This window comes from Canis lupus, chromosome 18, assembly GCF_003254725.2.
Source record: "Canis lupus dingo isolate Sandy chromosome 18, ASM325472v2, whole genome shotgun sequence".
NCBI classification, from domain to species: Eukaryota; Metazoa; Chordata; class Mammalia; order Carnivora; family Canidae; genus Canis; species Canis lupus.
This window is the reverse complement of record NC_064260.1, coordinates 52,460,261-52,473,662: the sequence shown is the minus strand read 5'-3', so window position 1 is coordinate 52,473,662 and position 13,402 is coordinate 52,460,261. Positions and strand designations below refer to the sequence as shown.

Below are 13,402 nucleotides of genomic sequence, written 5' to 3'. Positions count from 1 at the left end.
TGGGCACCGCGGGCACTGGCCCACAGAAGTCTCCTGTGTACGATCCTCCATGCTCTTTCTCCTCCTTCCGGTGACCTTGCAAACCACATGTTGAATGTAGAGGAGCTATAAGATGGTAGGAGTCTGGATTCCCAAAGCACCCCTCGGGGCAGAGCCACCTGCTGACCAGGAGCACCCTGGCAGGGCTTCACCTGAGTGAGAAACCTGCCTTGAAGTGCCCACTGAGAGTGGGGGTTATCTGTTACGGAAACAAATGTTACCTTAACTAATACAGATACTGCACTAGAAATGCGCATCACAAAAGCCGGTAGCCTCCACATAACAATCCAAGGAAAACAGCTGGAAAGATGAAGAACTATAAATTGCAGTGGCAGGTTACCTGTTTCCAACCCTGCTGGTGATGACCTACAGGGAAGGCCATGTGCCTGCTGAGGCTGAGGCACAAAAGGAACATGCCAGAAAGTCAGGGTGACAATGCCGGCTTTCAGTAACATATTACAAGACAAAGTTAGGCAAGAGTGGGTGAGTTTGCAAGCAGAGAAGGGAACAGAGAGAGCCCGGAAATGTGGGGCTTGCCAAGTAGTCAAAGGAGCCACTGCTTCCAGCCTGTCAATCACAAGAGAGGTCCAAAAGGCTTTGAGAGACAATGACCCAGTGAAACTTCCCCTAGTAAGGAGGGATCAGCCATTGCCTCGAAGATCAGATCAGATGGGGGTGTGGCCTCCCCACCTACTGTTTCAAATGCCCTCAAAATAGTCACTGCAAACTTAAGGGACCGGCAAGGAATCAGAGAAACAAGGAAATAAAGGGCTTGACAAGTATGTATAGGAAAGAATGCTAGGTGTAGTTTGACGGCTTGAGCCTTTGGGACCCCCAAATATGCAGGAGCAGGCAATGGAGTGTCAACACCATGGGGCCCCCAAGAAGGACATTTTCCCAACAGTGACTTCAGAGATAGCCATGGAGGGTAAGAACTGGGCAGAGCCTCACACGGGGCAGCGCCACAGCCACAAACAAAGAAGAGGGGGCAGCCTGGGTGGTCCAATGGTTTAGCACCACCTTCAGCCCAGGGTGTCCTCCTGGAGACCCGGGATCGAGTCCCACGTCCGGCTCCCTGCATGGAGCCTGCTTCTCCCTCTGCCTGTGTCTCTGCCTCTCTCTCTCTCTCTCTGTGTGTCTCTCTCTGTATCTCTCATGAATAAATAAATAAAATCTTAAAAAAAAAAAAAAAAAACAAAGAGGAGGTTTCTTGGAGACAGTAGAGGCAAGGGTTAAGGAGGAAACTTCGACCACTGCAGAGGTGAAGTCTCAGTGCAGGGCCGGAGTCTCATATAATGTATGCTGACTGAATTTCCTCAATGCTTAGAACTAGAGGCCTCTGTGTGTCTCCTTCCATCTTTCCCTTTTTTGAATTAGAGTTTTTACTGTGGTGGCTGCCTCTGGCCCCCCATTGGATTCAGAGTGTGTGCTGAGCTGTGTGAACAGTAGAATCAATTATCCTCTTAGTTCATGGGGATCCAGACCACATATGGGTCCTTGGGAGCCAGTCTGGACCCGACAAGTGGGCAGCCACCTGCCAGACATCCTCACATCTGCGATGACTGCTCTGACTGGGTGAGGCTTCAGGATGCCTCTCTCGGGGAGGGGTGGCTGTGCTCTGTGGGTATCAGGAAAGTGAAGTGCACTGTTGGTGACCCAAAGGCCACAGCGGGCAAAAAATCTGTTTCTTCTTCCTCCTGAGGACACAGCAAGGCCACCCATCCCCGCCGTCCTGGAAGGGGAGCTCCAGATAGCAGTGGGCAGAGGCAGCAGAAGCAGTGTGCGTCTCCCTCACGGGCCTGGCCCACAGAGCCTACCCCTTCATGACTTCGCCTGTTGGTCAACTTCCACCACAACTGGGGATATCACCTGGTGAGGATGGGTCAGCTTCAAGATGGTAGTGGACAAGGCCCTGGATTAGCACCTGCAGAGGAGCTGCCCACCAAACAAGAACACTGGTTTGTAACTTTACATGAAAGACAGATACATTTCTTTGTATTAAACTGCAGGTGGTGTGGAGGTTATCTATCATAGCACTTAGTGTTACCTTAAGAAATGCTGCAAAATGCGAACATTTGTGCCTCTGTGATTGAGCTAAAAGCTATGTCTGAGCAAGTGTGTCTGTGAGTCTGTGGACTTAAGCCTATGAATGCTTCTAAGGGGCTCGTGTATGTGTGCATGGGGGCAAAGCCTCACAAGGGGTGCACACATATGGGGTGAGTGCATGAGCTGCTTCTGTGGGTCTGAACACATGTGGGAGTATGTGAATCTGAGTACACATGTGTGTACACTTGTGGGTCTGAATAGCTGTGTGTGCTCACAGGGAGGCAGACGGTTTACTGGGTCTGAACATGTCTGTATGGCCCGAGGGGCTGGCTGAGAATGTGAGCCCTCTCATGTGCAGCTCATGTGGACATCTGAGCACATGAGTAAGTGCATCAGTACCTGTGAGGGCCCAGGTGGGCCAGTGTAGACATAAGTGTGTGTTTGTGTGTGTGCGCGTGTAGTCACTGTAGGACTCAGTATGAGTCTGTATGACTTGAGAGGTGTGAGCATGCGTATGACTCCAATCATGTGTGTGAATCTGAGTGTGTATATGTGTGTGTATATGTGTGTCTGAGCATGTGTGTGTCTCTGAACACATAAGTATGAATGTAAGAATGAGCATCTGTGGGTCTGGGCTAAGGTGGGCCTCCAAGGGCCCCCCATCATAGGGCAATGAGAGGGGTGCCAGTGTGGATCTATACCAATGTGTGAATGTGCATGGCCCCTTGGGTCCAGGTCCACACGGCCCACCTCAGAATGTGTGCACATGTACCCTGTGGATCTCAGCACATGGGTGCCTTTGGTGTGCACACAGGCATGCCTCTGGAATGGGCACACTTGCTGGTCCACAAGGATATCCCTTTGAGGAGCCGTTTGTACATCCTGGTGCAAGTGAACTTATTGGCAGGATACCACAGGTCTGAACATGAGTGTATAGTTGGCTGGAGCTGTGCCACATGCACTTCTAGGAGCCCCAGCACAGACATGTGCTTCTCTGAACCCACGCAAATGCGTATATATGTGTGCCTATGCCTAGTACATGCCTGTTCTGAACATGTGTACATGGTCCTTTTGAAACATCTGTGAGCATCTGCAAGTCTGAGCACACATGGAGGACGGTCAGAGCACTTGTGTTATGCAGGTGGATCTGTACACATGTATGTGCTTCTGTGAGCCGACTGTGAACGTGGAACCCTGGGAGTCAGAAGACTTGTGTGGACAAGCTCACGCTGTACATAGATGCGCATCATGATTGTCTGAAATATGTGGGTGCCTCTGAGCATGTGCTTGTGATCCTAAACATTGGTCTGTGCCTCAATAGGTATAAGTGTAAGTGTGTGTGAGCGTGCCTCAGTAGGCTGAAGACACCTTGTGTGACAAGCATATGTAAGGGTAAAACCCTGTGTGTCCAAACAGGTAGGCACCCGCAAGCAAGTGGGCATGTGTGAGCTTGCTGGGAGATCCATTAATGTATGTGCATGGATATATGTGTGTGTGCCTCTGGTCAGACATGTGTGCTTGCATATAAATGTATGCCTCCGTGGATCTGAGTGTGTGTGTGCACTTCCTATGTGCCTCAAGGGGTGCAGACTCCATCCCTGCAGGGGCCAGGCCCATAACATAATGTGTGGGTCAGGCTGGGTAAGACCGTGAGACATTACCCACTATGCAGAGCACGCCCCGACTCAAGGCATTCCCACTCAAAAGAATTTAAACACTGTGTCTATCAAACAATACCCTTCTTTGACTGGATTTCCAACCTCAGGTGAAATAACCATGTTGGATGATGATTTCACCAAGCTGCGAGGAGGAGAAAGAGGGGGGCTTGGGATCTGTGAAGGTGCCCAAGTCAAGAGAAAGGGTCGAAGTGAGTAGGGATGATCCCAGGCTTGACATCGGGACCCAGGGAGAACGATCTGGCAGGTGGGAGGGATGCAAATGCCCTGGAGTCAGCCCCTGGGTAGCCACTGTCTCCAGCCAGGCTGCCTTCACCTCTAACACTGACCTTGGAGCGCAAGGAGGCCTGGCCCTCTACCAGAGGAAAAAGCCTCCCTGCATCAGGGGCATGAGAGGGCCCCTGGTTGGAGACCCCTTTCCCTCTAGGTAGGGGGGTAGCATGGTCTAAATCAGCCTGAGGGGCTCTGGAGTCATCTTGGTCTTTGCCTGGCCTCCCACCAGGATAAAAATCCAATTTAAAGCATTTCAGAATGGCGCAAATATGGAAATCAGATGTGTGTCACCTTGGGGAGACCCGGGGGCTTTGCAAGGTTTCCTCTGGAGGCTTGAGCATGCACTCTGTCCTTATTTTTAAAGCTGGGTGCCGGGCTGCAGCCTCTCCCTATTCCCCCAGCTTCTATTCCTCCTCCACCCTCCATCCTCCCCCCATAGGTTTGGCCCTTTGATTGGGGGAGGGCAGCTGACCCACAGACTTCAGATCCTCCTCACTCCCTTGTTCCCACACAGCCTAGGGGAGCTTGGCCAGTAGGTGTACACACTCGGTGCCACAGCCAGGCCCCTGATAAGACTCCAGGTTGGGGCTGGGATGCTAGGACCTTGGTGGAATAGCATGTGGCCCTGGTACAGTCCGGGATGTGCTGCATGTCCCTACACACCAATCCTGGCCCAACACTCTTCTCCATGGGGCCTGGGGAGAGCAGACCCCTCCTCTCACCCCACAGCCTCTTCTCAGAGTGAGCACATGTGTGTAAACACATGTGAGGGGGCCAAGTGCCCTTCTCTCATGACCTGCCAGCCCTTTGTCCCCAGAGTCCTATCCCAGGGCCCTCATGGGGCCGTTGGTCACAGCCACTTTTGGCAGGCCTGGGTTAGAAACACTGCCTCCACTTCCAGGAAACCCCAGTATTGACTAGTTAGAGGGGTAAAGCAGGGTCGAGGGGAAGTGCCATACTGAAGCTGCCAGATGCCCAGAACCTCCCAGAGCAATGGCAGAGAGTGCAGGCGCATCCCTGAGCTGAGATCGCCTAGTGAGATGGAGCCAGATGGCCCCCCAGCAGAGGGGCCTCCCCACTGTGGAGGGCGTCTGTTCCAGAAAGCACCAGCTCTTGGCTATGGATGAGGAGGCCTTTCCAACCTAACAGCCTGCAGCTCCTCCAAGTGCCTCGGGGCCCAGGACCACCAAACAACCCTCTTCAGCTCTGGCCTATGGTGTCAGGGTGCCCCTGCCCCAGAACTGCCTCTGCCCCTGGTCTCTGAAACTGGAGCCCCTGCCCTAAGGCTCCAGGGTTTTTCTTGCTCTCCCCAAACTCCTTCCACAGTTGCAGCCTATCCTCAGCTTGAGCATCTCCTTTGGGACTGGCAGACGCCCCTGCTTCCCCAGGCCAGATTCACAAGATATGCCCCAGTCACACAGCCCACCTCACCTCCCCCAGCCCTGCAGACATCTGCCCTAACCTCCAGCCTTCCAGTAGCAACAGCCCAGGTGCCACCATTGCAAAGTAACTGGGAGAAGTCTCTGGAAACCCAAGCCAGGGATGAGACTCCCACAGGCTCATCCAGGCCACCACCAAGTCCCATGATTCCTTGCTGGGAAATCTGGCCACATTTATTCCTTCCTCCATTCCTGCTGCCAGCTGTAAGCACCAGGACCTCAGCTCCTCAGGCCTTCCCTTCCCCCGGCTCCTCTAGGAACCTTCAACCTGCTCAGGTAAGCAGCCCTTGCACCCACTGTGCCACTCCATACCCCACACTTCTCAGTTGGCACTCAAGGCCCACCCTTCCTTTACCAATCTGATCTCTCTCTGGGGCCACACCCTTCTCTCCAGCTGCGAGGATCCAGCAGAGGCCTGGAATGCCAACCCCAGGAAGCCTTCCCTCCCAGCCCTGCTCTCCTGCTATAGCAGCTGCTCCCCTAGAAATCTAGACCAGACCTCAGGTCCCAATCTCACCAAGGGACAGGTCTGGCTCAGGGCACCTCTTCACTACAGACTGCCTGGCAAAGAGCTGCCGTGTGGTATAACCACCACAGCTTGGCCTGGCAGCCATAGCAGAGTGTCTGTCTGGCTGCCTCCCTGAGACAGGGAGTAAGGAGGGTTCTGGATCCAGGAAATATCCAGGGAAAAATCAGGCCTCAGGGACTGATGGGAGTTGTAGTTTGGGACCAAGAGCCATTGGGATTTGTAGTTCCTAGGCCTGCATTCTCCCACCTACCCCCCATCCCCACCCCACACCCCATGAAGACTCATGGAAGCTGCAGTTACTCCTCTTTCTAGGGAAAAGTTTCCCTCTTTCCTTCCAGGATTCCTTGGCCCTCAACCCCAGGATCCCCAGCTAAGGATCTCACTACCTCAGAGGGGCACCTACAGGCCAGAAACTGCCTTGCCAGAGGGACAGTTTGAGGGACCTGGAGGGGAATTGCAGGAAGACAGAGGAAGCTATCAGGGAAAATTAAGGCCTGGCAGCAGGCCCCTTGGGCTTGGGCCAAGTGGCAGGGATGGTCGCCCCCCCTCCCACCAGCGTCACCCGGGCCCGGGGCAGGGGAGGGGGGAAAGGCACTCACCAGTACTGGGCTCACATTCCTCCAGGTCCTCATCATCACTCGGACACTCAGCAGAGGCCACCAAGAGGTCATCTGTGTTCTGTGGGCGAGAGGAGGGGTGGGGGAGGAAATGGTTCGGGGGTGGGTCAGGAGGCCCCAAAGCCACCTCTTGGGGTGTGGGACTACACAGAAGATGGGTCCTGGCCTGAGACATACACCTTGGTCCATGCCCCAGTTCTCCCATTGCTGTCTAGGTGATCGAGGGGCCTCCCTTGCCCCACTGTGCAAAGACACAGCCTGGCCAGCGCCTGCCCTGCAGCAGCCCCCACAGCAGCCCCCACAGCAGCCCCCACAGCTCCCTGGGGTCAGTGAGATGGCACATGTTATGCCTTTTATTTCTAGGAAGCAAGGGAGACTGGACACTGGACCTGGGGGTGCAGGGCTAGAGCAAGGGGTGTCTGGGCATGGGGGAGATGAGATGAGGCATGGGGGCTTCTGGAGGCCAGCACAGGCAGAGAAGGGGAGCAGGACCTGGGGGGGGCAGGTGGCTGTTGGATCCAACCTCACTACCCCACCACCCTCGTCTCTCTCCCAACCCCCTTCCCAGAGCCCGGAACCAGGCTGCACACAATAATTAGGGCTGTGGTTGTCATGGCAACGGGAGTCCGACTTTGTCAGCATTTTCTCTCCTCCTGATTGCAAAGAAAGAGAATCCCCAAGATGAGTGAATGTAAGGGGACAGAGAGGGGAGTGTGCTCGGGGTGTGTTAGGGAAGAGACCCAGGGAGGGAAACCCAGAGTCCAGGCAGGAATGGAGCCTGAGAGACCACAGGGTGTAGGGAGAGGGTTCCCAAAGACCAAGGATGGGAGGAGTCTGGGGGGTAGAGGTGAAAGGGTCACATGGTGCCTCTTCTCCACCCCCCAGCCCCCACCCCACCCTCATCTTCAGAAGACTGGTTTTCTTCAGCATCTTTGTCCCCCTCAGCACCAGCCTCTCCTGGGGAGGTTCTCCCAACACAACTGTGACCCTGAAGGCCCCAGCCCTTCCGTCCACCTGGATGGTCTGCCCATCACCCTCCCACTGAGACTGGTTGGCCCTTCTTGCCTCTGGGCACAGGGCATAATCAGTGCCCAACCTTGGGCAGGGCCAGGCCTTTCTCCCAGGGCTCCCTGCTCCTTGGGGCAAGGCCTGTCAATCAGGTCCCCTTGCTTTTCTTGGCAGTGAAGGCAAAGGGGAAGGGGGTTCAGACTTGTATCTCTCACCTGCACGAGGCTGTTGGCTGGTGCCAGGCCCCCTACAGCACAGACTGGCAGGGATGAGTGGACTTAGACCTCATGGAATCCAGCCCTCACTTCCAGACGCTAAAGGCAGGCCAGTGGTAGAGTTGGGACCTGCTCCCCAGGCTGCCTCCAGACCTCCCCCTCCCCCTGGGAGCACAGAGTCTTCTTTAGGCACAGAGGCTCAACAGCCATGGGTGATGAGGGACAGAAGTAGCTTGGGTTGGGAGGGTGGTGGGTCTACCATGCCAGGTATGAGACCTCCCTGGGCCACAGTCCTTGCTGGCGACAACCAGAAAACTCAGCCGGATCCCCAAGCTGCCTCTGTAAGTCACATGTGGTCAACTGGCTTTCGGCATCACGACAACCAGGCCTGTCCTGCCCCATGAGAGCCTCACTCCCCAGGTACAATCCCATCCAGATACAAGAGAAGATAAACTCAAATCCCCGAGGCTTGCCCTGATCTAGAGAGAGCCCCTGAGCAGGTGGGGCAGGCAGGGCGAAGGGTAAAGCACCAAACTGTCCACACCAACAGCCCCTCAGGCACTAGACATAGAGAACACGAGGCTTGCTAGGTGGGCCACCTGCTCACAGTCACGAGGAGAAGATGCGAGAAGGTAGGAGGCTTGCCGTCCCGCTGTAAGGGCACCAGGAATCAGGCAGATGCTGTTCCGGGGCCTCCGCCAGCCCCCAGCTGAGCCTCTAGGCACCCCCAGTGCTCTCACCTATGCGCCCCGCCAGAGCGATGCCACCCTGGTTCTATCCATCTGCCGCTCGCTCCCCGCACGCCACTGGGCCTGGCCTCCGTTCTGGGGCCGGCAGACCAGCTCATTTCACCCTCACCCCGGTCCAGACTTCCTCCCTCTTAGGTGGTCTTGCCTGGTCTGGCTGGAGCTCCAAACTCCCCTGTCACACTGGGAAGGCCCCTGGAAATAGTGCCACCTTCCCATCTACAACACCCCTGGCCACCAAGGCAAAGGTCACATCATGAAAGGAGACCTCTCCCCCTACCCGAACCACCACCGTGACCACTAGGATGATACAGCAGCCTCCAGGATGCCCCCAGACCCCTCGGAGCCCCCCCTGGGTGCCACAGTTGCTGTGTAGACATCAGCCCCACCCCCGACCCTGCCAAAGCCTCACTCCTTATCCATCAGCCCACAAGACCCTCACCTGGGTGGTGCTGTCCCTCAGCGTGGGGGAGCGGCCCCGGCGTGTGGTGGTAGTCGCCATGGTGGTGGTGGTCTCCATGATGGTGGTGGCCATGTCGGCCAGCAGGGTGGTGGCCGTGGTCTCCGCACTGAGCAGCACGGATGGCCCCTCCCCCACCAGGCGCAGGTGGCCCTCAGTCCGCACATTGGGGTCGCTCTCGGCGGCCAGCGCCAGCACCTTGAGCCCATTGTAGTAGAGGCCGGACACCTGGCCCTGGAAGGGGCGGCCCTGATCCCGGCCCCCGATCTTGATGGCAGCCTGGCTGTTGAAGATGGTCAGCTGGCGGCCTGGTGGGGAGGGGAATCGGCGGGGGCGGGGCGACAGACAGGGGAGGGACAGGCAGCGGGGACAGATTGGAAAGGGACAGGGAGAACAGAGGGAAGGCAAGGGAAGGCAAGAGGATGGAGAGGGAAACCAGCAAAGGGGGTGGGGGGTTGGAGAAACGAGGAGGGGGCAGACACCAAAGGGAAAGTCCTTGTCAGCCACAGCCCCTAGCCCAGCCAGGTAGGGACCCCGGAGGGGGCGGGTCCCCCAAGGCACACAAGGGCTGGAAAGGGAGGGAGCCCAGCCCCCCCTCCCCCCATGCTCAAGCCTCTGACCTTCCCATCCCCCTCTCCACTCCTGCTCCAGGGGCGTCGCCCCCCCTTCTTTCCCTTCCTTCAGTTGGATCCCCATCTTCTCCCTCTGCTTCCCCAAACGTCTCACGCCCAGTGTCCAGCCCTGAGCCATAGAGCCCTCAGAAGCAGCAGACAGAGAAGACAAAGAGACAGAGACAGAGAAGGAGACTGCCAGGCCAAGTGGTCAGTGCGTGTCAAAGCAGAGAGGGAGGGACACCAAGGTGCCAGGGAGGATGGTGCGTGGGGGGAGGGCTGGCGTGCGTGAGGGTGGGAGCAGCCACGCAGGCCTCACTCTGCCCTGCCAGCCACCACCAAGCCCTCCGACCTCTGGCCAGGCTCCCGTCTCTCCTCCCCACCTCCCCCTCCAAGGCCCAGCCACTGCCAGGGGACCAGGCCCTGGACAGCAGAGGCCTTCCTCCCCGCCAGGATGTGCAAGCACACAGATGGAAAATGTTAAAGGGACCTTGCTTCGCTCGCTGACAGCCAAAAAACCGCTCCAGCTCCAATCTCGGCCCCCCCCCCCCCCCCCCCCGCCACTCAGCAGTGACACCTCAGAATTCCCACCTGGGTGGGGTTTGGCTGTTTTCTTTGGTTTTAGTGGATCCGGGGGTCGGTTTAACCCTCTGAGTTTGTTGCTTTGGTTTGGTTTTTAGAAAAGATATTTATTATGTTTAAGTTTAGATTTAACTTTGGTTTTGGTGTTGCTTATTTGGGGAGGAGGGGCACAGAGGAACCACTACATCGCCCCTGCTCCCCTGGACCTTCAGCTGCTGGCGCTGGGGGGTTTAAAACCTGGCTTAGCCCTTGTTAGCCTCTGGTTAGTGTCTCGTTAAAGATCTGGTTTAGAGTTAGGTGTCTGTAAGCCCTGCCCCCAAAACCTGGGCTGAGGATAGTCCAACTTGTGAAACCCACTCCCTCTTTGGAAACACAGGTTCCCTGGGCCATCCAACCATCTGTGTGGCCTGTAGCCAATGACCACCCATGGCAGGGGGTTTGAGGCAGGGATCTGCTTGGCCCTCTGCTCAGCCTCTCCTCCTCCAGCACCCTCCCAGTGCCCAGCACCTTACTCCGTCCACAAAAGCTGAGCACTGGTTAGTAGCAGCTGGAATACTAGACCCAGAGAGTGCCTGAGGACCACCGCGTCCAGAGATTATTCCCAGGCATAAAAGTTAGGAGAAAATGAAGAGGAGAAGGCTCACGGTGGTTGAACAAGTTTGGGAAGCAAACATTTCACAATTAAATGACAGGTTTCTTTCTCACAGGACTTCTCAGAGCCTTTATTAAACCAACGTCCACATGTATCTATCTCCAAGAGGAAGAAACAGGATTCAGCATTTCCCAAGCTCATTTTACCACAAATCTCTTTCTTGGGAAGCATCTCATGGGACTTGGGCTTCACCGGATATGTTTTGGAACTGGAAATTGATTCATTCAATAAATATTTATTGAGCACCTACCACATGCCAGATGCTGACTGTAAAATAATCCCTCCAAGAGTGCCCAGATCTTGTTTTTAAATACCTTCCTGCTCCTTACTTCCTCTCATTCTCCCGGCAGCCTCCAGGAGGGAGGCTGAGCCAGCCGGCTCACTTTCCCTGTCCTTCTCAGGAGGGAACAAGGCTTCTGGAAGGGGAAGTGAGCTCTTCCTTCCACCTCTGGGAAACACCAGAGCGTTTTGCCCAATCTTTCACTTTCCAGAAGAGGAAATAGGGCTCTAGAGAGAAGGCGTGACCCCATAGCTAGGAAAGGACAGCTGGGGTTCAACCTCTCCTGAGCCACTAGCCTCACCACCACCCACCCCGCCCTGGGCCTGTCCAGCTCTGCCTGCCTGGGGGTCACAAGTTGTCCCAGCCTCAGCCCAGGCTGCTCCCTTGGCCTCTCTGATTCTAGGAGAGGGAGGTGGGTAATGGAGAGGAAGCTACACAGGTCAGCGAACTTGGCCCCTGTGGCCCCACCCACAATGAACTCCTCAAAGGGTTAAAGTTCACCCCGCTGGAATGAGCAACCCAGTGCGGCTGGGGGCTGTAGGTTTTAGCGATGTCTGTTACAGTCCCTTTAACTTTTTGTCTTGTTATGGATTTATCACATCTGGTTATCAGCATGTTTAGTCCCCGCTGGCTGTATGAGGGGCTGGAGGTGACATTTGGGGGTTTTAGCTGGGGCAGGCCCCAGTGGACATTTAAAAGCACAGTTATCAGCTGGTTAGATAGGGGTTTAACAGCTCTACTTCCCCCCTAGAGTTTAGCCTTAGAGGTACAGAGCTCGCCCCCTCTCCGAAGGGAATGGGATGGCTTTGCCCTTGGCCCCAACTTCCCTTGGTGACAAGTGGCCTTCTCCCTCACACCCAGCAGTGCCTCACTACACATAGCCACTCAGCTAGCCTGTTCTGTCTTGCTCACCAGCTCAGTAGGCACAGAAACCCCCGTGGGATGGGACACCCTTCCTAGCATCCTCCTACCCCCGCCTCTGTTACTTCTGAGAGGCCTTCCAGACCAACAGGAGTCCATTCCAGAGACAGTGCCCCACCACCACTCCCCTGGGAAAGAGGGGTCTTTCCAGTAGGATGTAAGGCCCCCCACTCATCCCTTTCCTCCTCTAATGACCCCAGTGAAGCCTTCCCACCCTCCCTTTGGATCCTAGGATCAGCACTTCCTGTTTCCCAAAGGCTTCCTGCTTCTCAATGCACTGTGGCCCTCTGGCTGGCCCTTTATAAAACCCGGCTCCTGATCTGCCCTCCAGCCTGCTTTACCAGGGTGGTCAGGAGTCTCAACTGGACAATCTCAAGGATCACCCTCGCCCATTCGGGGTTTGGAAACCTCTTCTGAGCAAAACCCTAGCCCAGTCCCAAACCACCCCTCTACTTCTAAAGACGAAGACTCTTGTCTCTAGAGAGGAAGGGGGCATCCTGGTGGGATGATCAGTCCCTTCCCTAAGGGGTGGGCGATGGGGAAGGCACGGTGGGGAAAGAGAGAGCTCTGCACCTTTAAGATCTTGTTTTTAAAGTTAATTAATTAATTAATTAATTAATTCTGGTTAATTACCTTTGTCGAGCAGCCACTCATCTACTACTCGACCAAGCCGGTAGGGGATTCTTTGTCTAGCAATCGCCAGGCGCTCGTTATCAAAGTTTCCTTGGAAAAGTTTAGAAAGACAGTAGGTTTCTCAGGCGACGAAGTCCAAAGGAGTTAGCAAAGTAATTACGCATTTCTCAGGAGACTCAAGGTAAGGCAGCAACATCCACCAGAAAGGGGGTAAGGTCCACCCAAGACGGGAGAAGCAGCGCTGGGTCCCTTATCCTCCCCATCCCCTCCCTAGGCTCCCATCCAGAGCCAGCCCCACCCTAGGGGCACGAGTGACCCAAAGAAAAAGACAGGGAGTAGCAGAAAAGGAAAAGGCAGCTGGAAGGTCAAAGGTCAGAGGTTAAACAGGTTTATCTTTGCTCAAGCTGTTGTGCCCACCTTCCTTCCCCATCCCAAAGTGGGGCAGTGGAGCAGGGAGGGGCATTTAGCGGGTTTAAGTTAGGGGGTAGGAGGGGTCAGTGGCCCGGCTGGTTACTGAGTTTAGAGGGTGGTTTAGAAGTGGGAGGGATGGGTTAAGTGGGGTTTATGCGGCATTTAGGGGGTGGCCCGGCACTCGCACTTAACAGTAACATTTAAACCACTTCTCCAGGCACTCAGCTCCCCTTCCCTTCTGCGCTTGGCTCCCCACTGTGCTCT

At 55.5% G+C, this 13,402-nt stretch overlaps 1 protein-coding gene across 33 annotated transcripts in view; it reads right to left on the bottom strand.

Moving 5' to 3' along the window:
- NRXN2 (neurexin 2) overlaps positions 1-13,402 on the bottom strand; it is a 97,589-nt gene that overhangs the window by 7,080 nt on the left and 77,107 nt on the right. For 24 of the 33 annotated variants that reach the window (XM_049096976.1, XM_049096993.1, XM_025446333.3 and 21 more), the window contains 3 exons: positions 12,728-12,817; positions 9,031-9,356; positions 6,602-6,680 (listed from right to left, as the gene is read on the bottom strand). In XM_049096976.1, coding sequence (XP_048952933.1) covers positions 6,602-6,680; positions 9,031-9,356; positions 12,728-12,817 — 495 coding nt within the window. The remainder of the gene's footprint in view (positions 1-6,601; positions 6,681-9,030; positions 9,357-12,727; positions 12,818-13,402) is intronic. The other 9 variants (XM_049096987.1, XM_049096998.1, XM_049096988.1 and 6 more) reach the window with 1 other exon arrangement.